This window comes from Panthera tigris, chromosome X (genome assembly GCF_018350195.1).
Source record: "Panthera tigris isolate Pti1 chromosome X, P.tigris_Pti1_mat1.1, whole genome shotgun sequence".
In the NCBI taxonomy this organism is placed as follows: Eukaryota; Metazoa; Chordata; class Mammalia; order Carnivora; family Felidae; genus Panthera; species Panthera tigris.
The window spans coordinates 122973231-122992405 of record NC_056677.1 but is presented as its reverse complement, the minus strand read 5'-3'; the positions used below and the strand labels follow the sequence as shown (position 1 = coordinate 122992405).

General features: G+C 46.4%; 1 protein-coding gene across 1 annotated transcript in view; it reads left to right on the top strand.

Moving 5' to 3' along the window:
* CD99L2 (CD99 molecule like 2) overlaps positions 1 to 19175 on the top strand; it is an 89912-nt gene that overhangs the window by 63391 nt on the left and 7346 nt on the right. The window contains exons 3-7 of the mRNA XM_042975275.1: positions 4488 to 4556; positions 4685 to 4768; positions 6581 to 6640; positions 17805 to 17843; positions 18274 to 18393. Of these exons, the coding sequence (XP_042831209.1) occupies positions 4488 to 4556; positions 4685 to 4768; positions 6581 to 6640; positions 17805 to 17843; positions 18274 to 18393 (372 nt within the window). The remainder of the gene's footprint in view (positions 1 to 4487; positions 4557 to 4684; positions 4769 to 6580; positions 6641 to 17804; positions 17844 to 18273; positions 18394 to 19175) is intronic.

Genomic DNA, 19175 nt, shown 5'->3' with positions numbered 1-19175 from the left:
CATATATGTGTTTTGCAAGTATTTTCTCTTAACCTGTAGCTTGTCTTTTCAGCTTATTAACAGGGTCTTTTGCGAAAGGAAATGTTTTAATTTTGATGTAGTCTGGTTTATCTTTTTTTTTTTTCTTTTGTGCAGCATGGTTTTGTTAGCAAGTCTCTGCACTCTTCACCAAGCCCTCAGTCCCAAAGATTTTCCTCTGTTTTCTTTTCTTTTTTTAAACATTTTTAAAAATGTTTCTTTACTTTTGAGAGAGAGAGAGAAAGAGAGAGAGAGAGAGCCAGCAGGGGAGGGGCAGAGAGAGAGGGAGACACAGACTCCAAGCTCTGAGCTGTCAGCTCAGAGCCCAATGTGGGGCTTGAAGCCACAAACTGTGAGATCATGACCTGAGCCAAAGTCAGATGCTCAACCGACTGAGCCACCCAGGCGCCCCTAACCATTTTTAAATGTACAGATCATTGGCACTGAGTACATTCCCCATGTTGTGCAACGATTACCACTACTATTCATTTCCAGAATTTTCTCATCATCCCACACAGAAGCTCTTTACCCATCAAACAGTAACTCCCCATTTTTCTCTACTCTTACCCCTAGTAATCTCTAGCGTCCTTTCTGTCTCTAAGAATTTGCCCATTCTGAGTGCCTCATGTAAGTAGAATCCTACAATATTTGTCCTTTCGTGTCTGGCTTCTTTCACAGAGCATAATGTGTGCAAAGTTTGTCCATGTTGTAGCCTGTGCCAGAATTCTATTCCTTCGTGCGGCTGGGTGATACTTCATTGGATGCGGACCCCATTTTGTTTGTTCACGTGTTGATGGACACGTAGGTGATTGCTGCCTTGTGGTGATTGTGCAGAGTACTGCCATGGGCATTGGTATGCAAGTATCTGGGTCCCTGCTTTCAGTGCTTTGGAATGTATACCTACTCGCGGACTTACAGGACCGTGTGCTAATTCCGTGTTTAACCTCGAGGAACTGCCATGCTTTTTCACAACAGCTGCAGCATCTTCCATCCCCTGTACCAGTGCGCCAGGTGCTGGTTTCTTCACATCCTCTCCGACACTTGTTAGTGCATTTTCTTTTCAGAACGGCCTTTAATGATCGTGAGGTGGCAGCTCCTCGTGGATTTGATTTGCATTTCCCTTAACAACTAGTGATGCCGAGCATCCGGTCATGTGCTTATTGGCTGTACTTGTATATCTTCTTTGAAGATCTGTTTAAGTCCTTTGCCCAGTTTTTTTTTTTTAATAATTTTTTAAGTTTGTTTATTTTGAGAGAGGAGAATGAGAGTGAGTGAGCGAGCAACAAGCGTGGAAGAAGCAGAGAGAGAGAAAGAGAGAACCCCAAGTAGGCTCTGCACTAGAGCCCGACTCAGGGCTCCAGCTCAAACCGTGAGATCATGACCTGAGCCGAAGTCAGACACTCAACCGACTGAGCCACCCAGGCGCCCCGATGCAGAAAAGTTTTAATTTGATGAAGGCCAATTAATCTTCTTTATTTTGTTCCCTGGGCTTTTGGCATCACATCTGAGAAATCCTCACCAAATCCAGGATCATGAAGATTTTCTGCTACTTTTTTTTTTCTAAGAGTTTTATAGTTTGAGGTCTTTGATTCATTTGAATTCGTTTTTATATATGGTGTCAGGTACGGGTTGAACTTCATTCCTTGGCGTGTTATGACCAGTTTCTTGGTGCTCTTGTCCAGAATATACATATTGGCCGCATATCTAAGTGTTTATTTCTGGACTCTGTTCTATTCCATTGACCCAGGTGTCTGTTCTTATGCCAGTACCACACTGTTTCGATTACTGTACCTCTGTACTAAGTTTTGAAGAAGAAATCTTCCAACCGTGTTCTTCTTTTTCAAGATTGTTTTGACTATTTGGGGCCTCTTGAGATATTCCACATGAATTTTAGAATGGGTTTTTCTAGGGTACCTGGGTGGCTCAGTCGGTGAAGAGTCTGACTTCGGCTCAGGTCATGATCTCACGGTTCGTGAGTTCAAAACCCCGCATCGGGGTCTGTGCTGACAGCTCAGAGCCTGGAGCCTGCTTCAGATTCTGTGTTTCCCTGTCTCTCTGTCCCTCTCTTGCTCACACTTTCTCTCTCTCTCTCTCTCTCTCTCTCTCTCTCTCTCTCTCTCTCTCTCTCTCTCAAAAGTAAATAAGCATTAACAAAATTAACAAAAGAATGGGTTTTTCTGTTTCAGAAAACAAAGTGTCTTTAGGATTTGGGTAGGGATTGCCTTGAATCTAGATCGCTTTAGGTAGTATTGTCATCTTAACGATGTTTGTCTTCCAGTACTTGAACGTGCACGACTGGGTTGAGTTGTGGTGGTTTGTGGGTTTTGAGAAATTGGTCCATTTCTTCTCAGTTGTCAAATATATGAGCGTAAGTTCATTACATTTTATTCTCTTCTAATGGCTACAGACTCTGTAAGGAAACACCTGGTTTCATTCATTATAATGGTATTTTGTCCTTTCTCCTTTATATTTGTTAGTAAGGCTAGAGGTACGCCAATTTTATTGACCTTTTAGAGAAGCGGCTTCATTGATCTGTATTTTCTATTTTCAATTTTGTTGATTTCTGCTCTTACTTCCTTCTGTCTGCTTGCTTTGGGTTTGTTTCCCTACAATCTAGCATTTCATTTTCTAGCATCTGGAGTTAAGAACTTAGATTATTGATCCGAGGCCTTTCTTCATCTCTAAGCATTTAATGCTAGAAACTGCCCTTATCACTGCTTTAGCTGCATCCCGCATGTTTCAGTGGTGGTGTTTTTCACACAGTTGTATTTAAAAATTTTTTTCTTTGACACTTTCTCTCTGATCCTGGTTTTATTTGGAAGTGTGTTGTTTATTTCTAAGTGCCTAGGGAGCTTCTTGTTTTCTTATGGTGTTTTTGTTTCTAGTTTGATTCCATTATGGTCAGAGACCCCACTCTGTATAATTTCAGTGCTTTGAAGTTTATTGAGCTTGGTTTTCTGGTCCAGGATGTAATCTCTGCTGGTGAATGTTCCATGTGTGCTTAAAAAATTCCTTATCCTGCTGCGACTGAGTGGAGCGGATATTTACTTGATTGTGTGGTTCGGTTCTCTGTCGTTGCTGATTTTTATCCTAGTAGTTCTGTCAGTTGCTGATGGTGGAAGTCCCAACTCTAATTGTGGTTTGTTTGGTTTTTTTTTTCCTTTTAGCTCTATCAGTTTTATCTCTGTGTGTTTTTATGCTGTTGTTTGGTGCATACAAGTTTAGGATTGTTCTGTGTTCTTGGTGGATTGACCCTCCATCATGATGTGATGTCTCCCTTTATACCTAGTGAGAAATGTCAGGTCATGTCCTACTGTGTTTTTACACTCTTTCCAGAAGATTCAGACTTACATTTCTTTGATCCACAGGCCTTAAGGCCCTATCTAGAAAAGACAGGTAATGCATTGTAAATTACCTGGGCAGTTTGAGGATTACACCACCACCACCATCACCACCACCACCACCACCATCATCATCATCTAGAGAGAGAGAGAGCATGAGCGCATGCACACCTGAGTGGGGGGAGACAGAGAGAGAGAGGGAGAGGGAGGGCGCATCTTAAGCAGGCTGCATACCCAGGACAGAGCCCAATGCAGGACTCCATCTCACGACCCATAAGACCATGATCTGAGCAGAAATCAAGAGTCAGACCCTCAACCAGCTGAGCCACCCAGGCACCCGAGGATTACATTTTTGATCTGTAAAACTCACTGAGATTTTTTTCCTCACAAATATTGCTGTTTCTTTTCTGAGTGCTTGCCATATATAGTACTGTCTTTGCGTTTCTTCTCCCTTAAATTTCCTTTCCCTCTGCCACCTACAGTTGTAGAACAGTTTATGGAACATTCTGTAAGCTCAAGAAAAGAAACTATTAGAAAACTCATGCATGTCATGCCATGTAATAGATGTGAAAGAAGTCCATATTTTTAGAGGAATCCGGGTGAGCTGAAAAAGCTAATAGTTACAGTAGTAACAACCATGCTTCTATAAAATATTTTGTTGGTGTTATACTACTTTCAATTGATAATAGATACCCCCGTACCCACCTGGGAACATAGCCTCAGTCCATCCCTGGGCAGTATGATTTATGATTCTGGTGCCAGGTTGATAGTGGTGGAAACCAGAGCCTGAAGTCTCCAAGGGTCATGCACAAGCTCTTGAACTCCCTGGACCCACGGGGTCCCATCCAGCAGATCTAGGCTGAATACTTAGCTCCATGAATCCCCGGATCCTATCTGGGAGCATGTCTGCCTTACCACCAATCCTCTGAAGAGAAGTGAACAGAACTCCTCTCATTTAAACCTTCTACATTTCTTTGCCTTTCTCCAAGGGATTGTCAGAAGCCTTAGAGGGGCCTCAAGGTCTGAGACAATGGTACATACTCATGATGTGACATACCTGAGCCAAGAAGTGGCTGCTGTATTTTGTTACTAAATGTGCTTTCCTTGCTGCCCTCCCTCCCATTTTAGAGAGATGGGACCATGGCACCACTACAACCAAGAGACCAGTAGCAACCAGAGCTCCAGCCAAGCCTGCAGGTAATATGGCTGTTCTGGGGAGGGCAGGAAAGAAGAACACTGTGGAACTCTCTTTGGGCCAATGTCCACGGAGCTACCTGCAGCTTAACCTGTTGACTTTCTCTTTTATGTTTTGGGGCCCACTGCAGATAATGATTTTAACTTGGCTGATGCCTTGGATGATCGAAATGATCGAGACGATGGCCGCAAGAAACCAAGTGCAGGAGCAGGAGGTAAGTCACAGAAGGTTGGAAGCGCCAGCCAGCACTGCGGCTCCCTGGCCAGGTCGTTTCTCACGAAACTACAACAGCCCGCAGAGTCACCCGGGCATGGCAGGCCTGGGGGTACTTCAAGGCCCAGGAGAACCCTAAACCGTAGTTATCGAACTTTTTGGTCTCAGGACTCCCCAAACCATTGAGGATTTCAAGGGCTTTTGTTTATGTAGGTCGCATCTAACAATATTGTCTTTGAACTAAAATTTAAAAAAATATATGTAAGCATGTATTCATTAAAAATGAACAACAAACCCATACATGTTAACAAAAATAGCATGTTTTTGTAAGACATAACAGGCAATCCAAAACCAAAATTGAGTGAGAAGAGTGGCATCATTGTACATGTTTTGCACATTTCTGTAGTGTCTAACCAGAAAAGCTAGACCCTCTCTGCTTCTGGATTCAGTTGTAATGTGTTGTGATGGCTGAGGTGTATGAAGGAAATCTGGCTTCGTATAGATATGTAGTCAAAAAAGGGAGGAGTATTTTCATAGACTTTTCTGATCAACATAGATCTTTTCCTTTAGTAACACACCCAAACTCGACCAGTGGCCGTTTGTTACCATTTAACTACAGTGTGGGACGTGACCATACCAATGAACTTTTCATACGTGATTCTTTACAACCCCACAGGACTCTCTTGCGCTTTCAGTGGAGCCTCTCCTCATTTGTGGTTTTGCATATTATGTATGCATTGGTCATTTGGAAATATTGGTGTCCTGGTCTTGTGAACTTCCAGATAATGCCCATGTTTCAGTACGCGGTATCCCAAATTCACATTTGCTAATATCACCCCCATCTCCTTAGATAAAGTCTTTAAGTACTGGGAAGCTGCTGAGATCAGAGAGGTGGATGTAGATTTTTCAAAATTACACGTTTTGTTTGAAATCTTCCCATTGGCAACAGACACGGCCAGTGGTGTTCTTCATAGTGACCACCCCATTTTATTCATTTGCAAGGAAGCATGTGCCAAATAGTCAAGCCACCATAACCATAGTTTGATCATCATTCATTCTTCCTAGGCAAAGTGGTCTTTCAGAGCACAAGGCAGATAATACAGCTCGGAACTGAAACACTCAAGTGCTCTCCAGAGTAACTACAGTTGAATCAAAAAAGCATTAGTTTTCTATTGCTGCTGACAAATTACCACAAGTTCAGTGAGTTAACACAGCACCTGTTTATTAACTCAGTTTCCTTTTCATGAGTGGGGAGTTGAGGAACCGCCAAGCTGAGTTTTCTGTTCAGGGCCTCATATAGCTGCAATCATGGTGTCTGCCAGGTCCGGTCTCCTCTGCGATCGGGTCCTCCTCCAAGTTCATGGGGTTGTTGGCAGAGTACGTTTCCTTGCAGTTGTAGAACTAATGGCTGCTTGCTTTTTCAAGACCAGCAGGAGATAGAGACCAGGGAGAGCCCAGAGAGGAAGACTAGCTCTGTTGTTTCTAGTGGCTTCACCCTGGTTTAAAGGGCTTTACCTGATGGGGTCTGGCCCACCAAGGATAATTTCCCTTTTAATTCATGCAAAGCCAAACTGATTTGGGATCTTAATTCCATCTGCAAAATCTTTTCATGCTTAAAGTGATGGGATGTTAAGCAAGGTGTGTACTCCAGCGGGAGGGAATCAGGGGCCATTTGAGAGTTTTGCCTACCATATTCATCAAGGGTATTCTTAACTGGACGTCCTTTTCTGGGGATGTTGGGCAACATTAACATAAGGTTTTTGTCCCTGAAAAAGGTGTTTTGGAATTGAAATGTGTGTTTTGTTTTCTCCAGGTTTTTCAGACAAGGATCTTGAAGACATACTAGGTGGTGGGGAATACAAACCTGACAAAGGTAAAGTTAGGAGTGCTGGTCCGTGTAAATACCTTACTCTTGTTACAAACGTGATTACATGGCGACCAGGTTGATTGAGCCGTCCTGACGCAGCCTCTGTGATGGGAGAGGTAGTTGCCAGACATCCTGCTGATAACTTGCGGCTCACTTGGAACAATGTGGGCTGTGCCGCTCAAAGCCGGGATTTATAAGCCAATTTGGAAACGCCACGTTGTTCCCCTTGATGTCCCTAAGCCAAGGTGCCGCATGGGTTAGGATCTCCATACCGAGTCGGAGCCTCTTGCCCAGGCAGCGCCAGGTACGGGTCAGGGGACTCACTGGGAACAATTCCCACCTCCAGCCTGGGGATCTTGTCACCCTTGGGATGCAAAGAGCAAAGCTCATCATGACCAGCATTTTTTAGGAGACCCATAGCAAGTCCGGCATCTTTTAAAATACTTTTTAGTTTAAGATACTTTAAAACTCATGGGAAGTTATAAAAATCGTTCAGGAGAATTTCTGTGTACTCTTCACCCGGCTTCCTCTGATGATGACAGCTCACATAACCATAGTATGTTGTCAAATTGATACAGGCTGTTACTAAGTCACATATAGGCCTGATTGACATTGCATCAGCGAGTGTGTGTACTCGTATGTGTGTGCGTGCATGCGGACACACGTGGGTCTATGAAATTTTGTCATGTGTGTGAATTTCAGTAACCATGACCGATCGGGATGCAGAAAACAGAACGACAAGGAGACTCCCTCGTGCCAACCCTTTCTAGTCACGCCCTCCCCCCAAACCACCAAAGATTTAAACCTTTTATCTTAAATACACATCAAGAACTGATCATACCATGGAGACCATCAGCCAGATTCAATATGACAAAATATGTTATGGTTGGAATTTGTGACTGTTACTTGCGGTTGTAGCCTATTGTGACGGTAAGTTGTGGTTGTGACTTACTGTGGTTATACGTGCACGAGTTAGGTGTGTATCTGCTGGTAACCCTGCTACACTCCCCGCAGTCCTGGCTGTGGCGTCAGCATGAGCTCCCTTCTTGTGGGGACCGTGTGCCTTTCATATGGAACCGTGTTCTCTTCTGATTAAAGGATACTGTGGTCACATCTGTCCTTCAAAACCCCTTTCCAGACAATGTCATCTTGAGTAAAAAGTTCTAAAAGCCTTTAAATGAAACTCACAGGTGTCAGAAGAACATGGAACGTTTAAAGGGCAAACCCAGCAAATTGGCCAATTACTCCTGGGTGACAAATGGTATTTCCAGATGGTGAGGTGCGGGCAGTGATAGCGTGTGGAAGCGTGTGCACAGATGAAAGTCTGAATGGCACGTCGGGGGCTTCCTTATTAACGGTACATGTTTTAGCAAGGAAGAAGTGTTGGGAAATTCTTTAATTAGGCTCATATTTGAATTTCTCTTCTAAAGAATAATCAATTGTTAGCTTAAGTTATACCATCTGTCATTATAAGCATCATTAAAAGAAAATAAAGGGGGTCCCGGCAAAAAATACAAGTGTGAGCCTGAAACATGGTTATGATGAGCACACGATGAAATTCTCAGACACTCGCCTCTGTGCGGACATGTGGATGCCACGAGTGAAGATAAAACATATTTCTGTACATGATGATCTTCAGCATAAAAACAATCCTAATTAATGTATTTTCCAGCTTTGGGTCTTAGGCACATCAACTCAACTATGGTTTTGGAGTTTATTTCTGAAATAATAGGTTATCTGTTATGTATTTTTTTTTCTCATGAGAATATTTCTCTTGGCCTTGCAGGAGCCCCATATTTTGTTCCTAGGGGACACTGGCAGTCTCTTGTCAGCAGGTCCCGTCAGCCACCTACTGTGTGCAAGCCTCTGCTCCCACTCTTGAGTTGCTCTTTGTTCCCCAGTGACCATCTGCTGCCTCACACTCTTTTCTCCCAGCTTCTCCTGGTGCTCTCCCACTTCCTTGGTCTCGTTCACCTCCGAAACACCGTTGCCTGCTGGGAATGTTTCCTTGGGGATCCTATTCAGTACATCGTTCTCTTCCTCACCGGAAGCGATCGATGTTAGAAACAAAGATCTGAGTGTTGAGTGTGTTCATCACTTTGTGAGATGTCGCTATTTTCTACCCTTTCAGTGGGCAGAAGTTGGCGATAAGTACATGGATGTATACCAAACCATGTATACAAATGTATCTGTAATTATTTCTCTATTCGTCAGCATGTACATTCACCTCAACATGAATTCCTACTTAAGTCTCCAACTGGAATCCGGTGCTGAAAGCTTTATTTTAGTCTTCCTTTCTGTAACTCCCCACTCTGACAGGGAGAAACCTGCCATTCGTCAACCATTTGCTTCCTTGCTCAGTTGTGGTACCACGGGTAGCATAGTCAGAATCGTCAGCTCATGCCTCTGTGAGAAATAGCTTTACTATTGAGAGTACAGGGTTTATGTGTAAATTCTTGTGTCTTTACCTTACAGTTTCCAGTCGAAAGAGCATTTTTCAAGATGACTTGGGTCAGCCCCTTTATCCCTCCACCTCCATCCGGCAGTTGTGGCCTATGTTTCTCAAGCAGTTAGACCCAATTGTTACAGTCTGCATTCCGTCCCGGGATCTGCCACCCACCTAGTTGATGTTTTGTTTCATTCTTTTGCGCGCATACGTTAAAGGTCACTCTTCACGATGTACAGTTACGGGTTCTTACAAATTCATATAGTCATGTGTCCACCACCCAGGTATCATACAGAACAGATCTATCGCCAGGAATGTTCTTCTATATATCCCTTTCGTACCCAGCCCTTCCGCAACCCCAATCTGTTTTCCATTAGTGCAAGCACTACTGTGTTTTACTTCTTTGTAGTTTTGTCTTTTCCAGAATGTCCTATAATTGGAATCTTACAGCATGTAGCCTTTGCTGACTGACTTCTTTTGCTTAGCGATATGCATTGGAGGTTCTTCCGTATCTCTTCATGGCTCAATGGTATCTTTCTTTTTAGCATTGAATAATATTCCGTTGTCCAGATGTACTGCTTTTGCTTATTTGTTGACCTGTTGAAGGACATCTTGCCTGTGTCCAGCTTTTGATGATTATAAAGCTGCTGTAAACATTTCTAAACGTTTACATACAGGTTTTTGTGTGGACCTAAGTTTTCAATTCCCTTGGGTGAGTACCTGGGTGCATGGTGGGTCCACGTTTGGCTTTATGATAAACTACTGAGCTCTCTTTCTTCTAAAGTGGCTGCGCCATTTTGCTTGCTCTGGAACAACAGATGAGAGTTCCTGCTGCTCCCCGTCCTTGTCAGCAATTGGAATTGTCAGCTCCTTTGGATTCTGGACATTTTAATAGTTAGGAGGGGTATCTCCTCATTTTTCATTTGTATTCCCCTAATGGCCCATGACGTTGAACATCTTTTACATTCTTCTTTGGTGAAGTCTGTTCAGGTTTTTTGCCCATGTAAAAAATTCAAGTTTTTGTTTTGTTTGTTTGTTTTGCTTTTATGAGTTCTGTATATAATCTGGATACAAGTCCTTTATCAGGTATATGATCTTGGAAATCTTTTTCCCAGTGTGTGGCTGTCTTTTTTTTTTTCTTAAGAGTGTTGTTTGTTGAATATTTATTTCTTTATAAAGGGCAATGTATCAATTTTTTTTCTTTTGTGAATGATGCTTTACTGGTTAAGAACAGTCAAGGTCATGGAGGGTTTTTTTTTCTTACGTCTTCTAAAAGTTTTATAGTTTTAGCTTCTCCATTTGGGTCTTTACCGTTCCATTTTGAGTTAATCTGCGTACGGTTATCGTTTTGCATGTGGCTATCCAATCGTCCTGGCACCATTTTCTGATAAAATTATGCTTTCCCCCCACGGAACCGTCTTGGCTCCCTCGGTGAAAATCAGTTGACCAGAAGTGTGAGGTTGTGTTACTGGATTCGGCCTGCTCTGTCGATCTCTACCACCGGTCTTCAGCCAGGGCCAGACTGTCTCTGCTGGGCATGTGCTCAGCTTCAGGGCAAGGAAGGCTATGTGCAGAGTGTATCCAGTCCCCTATGGCTGCCTTAGCTCCTCACCTCCGTACTGAATCCCTGGCCAGTTGACTGCTTGGTGTAGCTGACGGTGCTCCGAGTCACGTGAGTCCCTTTGGCAGCTGCAGCATTTTGTGGCCTGTCTGCCCCTCCGCAGACTAGCTGCTCTTCTCACTGCACCTAAATGTGTCTCTGGACATGGCTGTCTTGGGTTGGCCAGAGTTACATTTGCTTTGTGAGGAGAGGATTTGCTGGGCTCCTCACTCCATTCTGCCTGAAGTCCTCTCTCCTAGTATCGTTTGACTTTGGAATATGCTCTGCTTCCCCTCAAGCCTGCACCCGCATCTCCTCCCCTTGGGTCCTTGCTTTAACCTCGTAACTGGCCTTCTGGTCCCCACTTGTCTTCCAGACAGCTGCCCGACAGAACCATCAGGAGCATGAAACGGATGTGGTCAGTCGTCTGTCTAAAACTATTGTGTAATAATGAAAAGACAAATAGCCCAATTAAAAAAGGAGCCAAGGGGTGCCCGGGTGGCTCAGTCTGTTGAGCGTCCGACTTCGGCTCAGGTCATGATCTCGCGGCTCACGAGTTCGAGCCCCGCATCGGGCTCTCTGCTGACAGCTCAGAGTCCGGAGCCTGCTTCGGATTCTGTGTCTCCCTCTCTCTATGCCTCTCCCCCGCTCATGCTCTGTCTCTCTCTCTGTCAAAAATAAACATTTAAAAAACTTTTTTTTAAATGAGCACAAGATTTGAATACTTTATAGAGTTCTGTGAAGCTGCTCAAAATCATTATTTATTGGGGAAATGCAAATTAAATCCACAGTGAGCTACCATAAGACACCCAGCAGAATGGCTAAAATTAGAAAGACTGACAATACCAAATGTTGGTGCGGATGTGGGTTAACTGAAAGTGTCACGTATTGGCGGCAGGAATGTAAAGTTTCCTATCAAACTGAATGCATAGACCTAGTCAGTGACTCTGCAGTTTCACTTCTATTCACAAGAGATGACGGCTTCTGTCCAAAAAAGCTTCTAAAGAATATTCATAGCAGTGTTTATAATAGGAAAACAAAAACGAAAAATCGGGAACAGCCCAGTACCAACAAGAGAACGGATAGACAAAGTGTGATGTATTTATATATTCAGAGGACAGAATGAATTCCCAATACGAAAACGTGGGTAAGTGTCAAATACATTATGCTGAGTGAAAGAAGTCTGTGAAAAGAGGGTATATAACTAGATGAGCCCAATCTTCTGAAATGTGAATGCTTGCAGAACTGACCTATAATGTCAGAAATGAGATCCGTGGCTGCCTGAGTTGGGATGTGGAAGGGGATTCACTGGACAGGGATGTGAGAGAACTTTCTGGGGTGACGGTGCCATTGCATATTTTGGTGGAGGCTTGAGTTCTACAGGTGTATGCATGTGCCAGAACTTTATCAAGTGTAAATTTGTAAATTTTTACCTTAGAAAAGGCATTGTAAGCAAATGTGGAACCCTGGGTAATAGATAATAGGTTCAGGGTGGGGTGTACTGATGTCTGCGACTGACTTTGAAATGCAGTATAAACATAAGAGACACTGATAGATGGGCAGACAGATGGAAGGACATAAGATAAAGCAAATAATGCAAAACATTACTTACAGAATTCAGATGGTGGGTAGGAGTGTTCACGGTATGATGTTTTCAACTTTTTAGTATGCGTGAAATTTTTCTTACTATAGGGAAAAATGTTTAAGGAAGCCAAAACAAATGGGCCCCCCGCTGCCTCCAGGATAATTTCCACCCTTGGCCTGCTGACTGGTCTCTCCGCCACACAGCACCGGGTTCCTTTCAGCTCCCAATATGCAGACGGACTCGTAGGTGCGCCTCTCTGGGCACATGAATTCCCGCTCATTTTCCAGCGAGTGCTAAGCTACCCCTCCCTTAACTGAGGCCTCAGAGATCACCTCCGCTGTCAGGACGGCCCTGGGGTGCACATCTTGCCTTTGTTCTCCTCCTAGAACCTCTGTCGTCCTGCCGGTGCAGGCTAGCACAGACCGTCCTGAATCACGCGCTTTCACCCCTGCTGGATTTGGCTTCCCAAAGGCAGGCACCTTTTTTCTCGCGCATCCCTGGCACCCCAATAAATGTTTGCTGCAATGAGGGGGACTAAAGTAGAACAAGCCCTCTCATGTGTGCCTCCCCGTGAAGGGGACTGGTTTGGCTGATGACCCTCTGGGCCCCATTTGTGATGGGGTCGTGGCATGAAATGCTTTCTCCAGGACCCTGAAGGGCCCTCTGTGCAGCTGGCTGGGTAAGCGCGCTCTTAGAGGCTGTGAACTCTGTGATCTGGTCTGTAAATGCAGCTTTCCCCCAGGTGAGCTCCAACGGGATTTTGTGAGAGGGGAGTGGATGAATAGGAAGCTTCCATTTGGCCACAGGCTGTGCCCCTTAACGTCGTATGCTTTGGTGGAAGCCGTAACCTTAGCAGTGATGGTGTACTTGTGTGGCCCCTTCATGAAGCAAATACTTTGCCTGATTTTCCTCTGGCTCCTTGCATCTGTTCTCAGTTGGTAAAGGATCCGGAGTGGAGGAGGGGTGTCATGAGCACACCCGGATCACCCGCGCTGGTGTGTTGTCTGAAACCCCTTGATAAGTTGACCCAAGGAATCCAGTGGGGCTGTGAGGGGAGAGCAGGCTGGGGAGGGCGCCCAAAGGGACAGGCCCTCATTCACAGCCTTCCTGGTCTTGGGAGGGTTTTCCTCAAAGATTGTTCTGGGACAGTAGCTGTTTGGTGGTCTGGCTGGAGGGTGACCTTTCTCATCTCTGAGGTGCAGGATGGAAGAGATCAAGGCCTTAGAGACTTTCCAGAACACTGAGGAATGATCTCTCCAGTGGTTAGCTTAGGCAGCCGTGTTCTGGTCGGTTTTTTCCAGTTTGGTTTGACTTTGTATCCATGAGTCAATTGAAGCAAGTCTTTTTCCTTATTTATTTTTTTAACTTTTTAATTTATTTTTTATTTTTCATTTCTGCCGCCGGTTTTTCTATAATGAACATTAAAAAAAAAAAAATCTGGAAGCCCTAGCTGTGCGTGTTGGAAGTCTAGAATATTTACAAAAGTCCTGAATACTTGAACCCCGCCGCCCCCGCCCCCCAGCAGTTCTAGATAGAATCTCCCCACTGGTACATGACTCTCCGTGCCCTTGGCAAATCACACATGTGAGGCACTCACTGTGAGTGAAGACTGGCGTGCACATTGTTAGCTTTTGTATTTGAAGATGCTATGGATAGAACCCTTGTGTTAATGACCGGGCATATTTAGGAGTTCCTCACGGAGGTCATGCCTCCTGCTCCAGTGCTCCCTGTGGCTACGGCAGTCACCGTAGGTATAGGAGGAGTTCTAGCTATGGGGGTGGCTGTGGCTACAGCAGTCATCGTAGTTTCAGGAGCCAGTTGTCCCTAGAGCTATGGTCTTCCACGTAGCTATCTACATGGACAGGTCTCTGTACTTAAAGCAAATTGCAGGATGAGATCTGCTCTGCAGGGCAGTTTCTCGTACATCAGAGGGCAAGGCTAGTCTCTTTGGTATGCAAGTATGGTACATAGTTGTGGACTCAGAAGGCAGGTGGAGATATAAAACATACTGTCCTTGGGGCACCTGGGTGGCTCAGTTGGTGAAGCTTCCGACTTTGGCTCAGGTCATGATCTTATGGCTCATGAGTATGAGCCCCGTGTCGGGCTCTGTGCTGACAGTGCAGAGCCTGCTGGGGATTCTGTCTCTCCCTCTCTCTCTCTCTGCTCCTCCTCTCTCTCTCTCTCTCTCTCTCTCTCTCTCTCTCCCCCTCTCCCCCTCTCTCCCCCTCTCTCCCCCTCTCTCCCCCTCTCTCCCCCTCTCTCCCCCTCTCTCCCCCTCTCTCCCCCTCTCTCCCCTCTCTCCCCCTCTCTCCCCCTCTCTCCCCCTCTCTCCCCCTCTCTCCCCCTCTCTCCCCCTCTCTCCCCCTCTCTCCCCCTCTCCCTCTCTCCCTCTCCCTCTCTCTGTCAAAAAATAAACATTAAAAAATTTTTTTTAAAAAATCATCCTATCCTTGAAAATGAAGATCCTGCCAGTGAGCTGTGGAACAGCTTCTGTGAGCTGTCCCTCAAGTTGTGGGACATCATGGGCTTGTCTATTTTCAACATTTTTTATAAATTATATGAAAGTACTTCTTTTTTTTTTAATTTTTTAACATTTATTTATTATTGAGAGACAGAGAGACATAGAGTGTGAGCAGGGGAGGGGGCAGAGAGAGGGGGAGACACAGAATCCGAAGCAGGCTCCAGGCTCTGAGCTGTCGGCACAGAGCCTGACACGGGGCTCGAACTCACAAACTGTGAGATCATGACCTGAGCTGAAGTCGGATGCCCAACCGACTGAGCCACCCAGGCGCCCCTATGAAAGTACTTTTTTACTGTTTCACCATCTAGGAAGAATTACCAGTAATACTTTGGAGTAATATGCTTGCGGTAGTTTTTCTGTACATAACAATACATTGGTAAATATTTCTTTTTGTGAAAATGGGACCATGCTGCTCTTTTAAAACCAGTTTTTATTCAAGAATATCTTGAATATAAGGGGCGCCTGGGTGGCTCAGTCAGTTGGGCGTCTGACTTCGGCTCAGGTCATGATCTCACGACTTGTGAGTTCGAGCCCCGTGTCGGGCTGTGTGCTGACAGCTCAGAGCCTGGAGCCTGCTTCTGATTCCGTGTCTCCCTCTCTCTCTCTCTCTCTCTGCTCCTCCCCTGCTCACACTCTGTCTCTCTCCCTCCGAGATGAATAAACTTAAAAAAGTTATTTTTAAAAAAGAATACCTTGAGTATCCTTGTCAGTCATTAAAGAGTACTGTAAAATACCGTGTTAATGATTACGTAATGTTATACCAGAATTTGTTTAACCACTACTTGTTTTGAGAGGGTTTATCCTAGCCAATATACAACCGCCATCACTTGCCAGATAAACTCCTAGATGTGGAATTGCTGGGTCACAGGAAGTGTATACCACTGGAAAGGAAATTCTGGCTTTGAAATCTTTGTAAATTGGATCAGTGTAGAATGCTGTCCTGTTGACATTTGCATTTCTTTAAACGCAAGATCTTATTAGACACTCTTAGTATATTGTGTCACATCGCCTCTTCACATTCAGTGCCTATCTTTTGTTTTGTTTTCCTGGAGTCTGCATCTTTTCTTATTGATTCGTAAGGGCTCATTTTACATTAAGGATTATTAAGCCCTTCTCATATATTCCAAAAACATCTGATTTACCGGTTCATTAAGTGATCGGCCTTGGGGTGGTTTCCACTGCTTGGCTTGTATGAATAACACCGTCCTGTTCACATTTTGTGTAACATTCTCCTCGCTCACGGTCCTACAGATTGTGAGGTTCAAGTTGCTATGTCCTCGTGACCAAGTACTAATGAGGAGAGGGAGGGGCACATCTGGGTGGCTCAGTTGGTTGAGCATCTAGCTCTTGATTTCGGCTCAGGTCGTGATCTCACAGTTCATGAGTTCGAGTCCCGCGTTGGCTGTGCTGAGCGTGAAGCCTGCTTGAGATTCTCTCTCTCTCCCTCTCTCTGTCCATCCCCACCTTGCGTACACGCACACGTGCTCTCTCACATTAAAAATTTGTTTAAATATATCAACCATGTTTAAAAAAACAGTAAGGAAAGAGAGACTTGAGGTGAAAGAAAGAATGGGTTGAATTGCTCGGACCTATCTGGAAATCTGGTGATGTGCGCACACCGGTAGAGGACGCCTGGGGGGGGGGGGCCTGCCCCCACCCTTGACGGTGGCCACCTGCAGCACAGCTGAAGGGCCAGCAGTCAGACTCCAGGTTGTCACGAGTGACCTCGCTGGTGACAGGTTAATGCGCAGAGGACCTCGTGTCATCCTTTCTGCTCGGAACTTTCCAGAGGCACTGATTGTGCTTTTGCAAAAGCCAGCTCTCCTTGTGTTGTAGATAACCATTCATGTCCAATCAGGGTTCTTTAAGTCAACGATTCAGCCCTAAGTGGGAACATAGCAAACCTCACTCTCTTCCACCCTGCACTCTGTCCAAAATAGGCCTCACTTTCCAGAGCAGTTTTAGGTTCACAGCAAAATCGAGCAGAGTGTGCACTTTCCCTGTGCCTCCTGCTCCCCACGGGCTCCCCCGTCACACACCCACCCCCACGGAGGCACACGTGTTCCAGTCCACACAGGAACACGTCCCCAGACTCCCAACTGGTGAAGGAAATACCAGAGTTTGTTGCCTCCAATACCCCAGAGCGGGTTCCCGTAAAAACCCTGGGCTCTGGGGACGCAGCGTCCCTCCATTAACCAGCACTCTGCCCTGAGGACGGAGGTCTGGAGGAGGTAAGTGTGTGTGTCTGTGGAATTCTGCATGGTGTTGTCATGCCCCCGGGTACAGACGCGTGTGACCACTACTGGGCCCCGATAAAGACCACTTCTGTCCCCACACGGTCCTCTCCCTCCCTCTCCCCCCACCTTCATCCATGCCAGCCACTAATCTGTTCTCCATTCCCATGATATTGCAGAGCCTTTTGAATTTCAAAATATTGGGTGAGAGATTGTCGGTCATCCTTTGCTTGTGTGCCAAGGTAGAGGTGGAAGGCCTTAAAAACGTCAGGGTCATCACATGCTCCTGCAGCCTCTCGCTAGGGTGCTGAATGTGTAGCTAAGAGCTGATTTGTTTTTTTTAAGAAACAGATTTATGTAAGCATTGTGTATAATCAGCTCAAGAATAAATACTTCTTACAGGGGTACACGTAGTGCTGTCCCTCAGAATGAGTCTCGTCTGGCATGGGCCCCGCTCTGCCACCTGGTGGCAAGTCCCTCCTCTGTGAGCCTCACTGGTTTGAAAGAATCCTGCGTATGAGGAGCTGCGATCAACACGTGCTCCATGCATAGTCACTGTCATTTTACAAAGAAAAAATCCCGCTTGGCAGCTGGGGCTTTGCAGATGACAGGCCACAGGAAGCAGATCCGGCTACAGTCAGGCAGAAGCCCCGTGGGGATTTACTGGCGGGGGCTCTGTGGCAGAGGTGGAAGCAGAAGGGTCAGTGAGTTGGGAACAGGCTGTCCCCCAGCCTTGGGGTCACGGGCTCACAGCAGACACTAAGTGCTTTTCTTCTTTCTCCAGGTGATGGTCGGTATGGCAACAATGACGACCCTGAATCCGGTGGGTTTGCATCCCGAGGTCTGTGTTGGAAAGCCCAAGGACATAGTGCTGGCCTGCCGGCGTCCCAACCTTTCCCCTCAGTGTCCCCAAGTAGGGAACCGTGAGGCCGGTGGCAGAGGGATACAGTGATTTAAAGGAATGAAGCACGAAAAGCGGGATCCCCAGGGAGGTGGTCCCGTGGCAAGGCTGCCAGCCTGAGACCCAGAGGCCACGGCCACCTTTCAGGCTTCTCAAGGTGGACAGCCTTATGGACAATGAAAAGGCCTTGGCAGACGCCTTAGCTGCAAGTGTCTGCACCCTGTCATGCTGGCGTGGGGGTCATGGGCATCTGAACGACCTTATTAGCTCAGTGGCTGGAGGGGAGCCAGGGGTCCGAGCCGCGGCACCGCCCCCTCCTTTGCCTCACGTCTGCACCCTCTCCTTTGCCTAGGAATGTCGGCAGAGGCTGGCACAATCGCTGGCGTGGCCAGCGCCCTGGCTATGGCCCTGATCGGCGCGGTCTCCAGCTACATCTCGTATCAGCAGAAGAAGTTCTGCTTCAGCATCCAGCGTGAGTGCGGCCACCCCGCGGGGTCTTTCTGGGGAAAGGGGCAGGGACAGCACGCTCGGGCCCGTTCCGCAGCCCACCCGAGGGAAACTCCCGACGAGGCCTTCCAGCATGGACAGGTCGAGGCCGGACTGGAGTGTAAGGTGGCCGGATCTCTGGGGGCTGCGCCCGGGGACAGGGATACCATGTCTCACAGAGCTGGACAGAGCCCGGGGTCTGCAGTCCACCTCGGGCCTCACCTGCTCGCGCTGCCGGCCGCCTCGGGAGCACAGGGCCGTGGCCTCGGGTGCTCGAGAGCCAGGCTGCTGGGATGTCGAAGGGCTTTAGAGGAGCAGGAGCACAAGGGGCAGAACGGAGTGTGGGTTTTGCCCCACTTTCGTGCTAGACGTTCATTTTCTGCTATAGCTCAGTGTGTCTGCGTTGTAAGTCGAATAGCAACCAGCACAACGGTGTCTGCCCAGCCTGCGGGGACCTGTGCTGGGCGGGGGGGAGGGCGGAGGGGGATGCCAGGGAAGGGGAGTGAGAAGAGCACCCTGGCTGCTTTCACAAATACAGCTCTGACGTGTCCCTCCTTGCTGAGGGTGTATCTCTAAAACACGCGATTTTTAGTTCCAGTGAGAGGGCCTGGTTCAAGCATGGCTTTCCTCTTTTCTGAAGCTTAGGAGCATGTCCTGTGAGGCGGCCTCTGCCCTTAATTGTAGCCTGGGGCCAAGCTTCCCAGCAAATGAACTTGGTCCCCAGAATGCTTAGATGTACATGTTGCAGAAGCGTCTACCTGGTTTTCC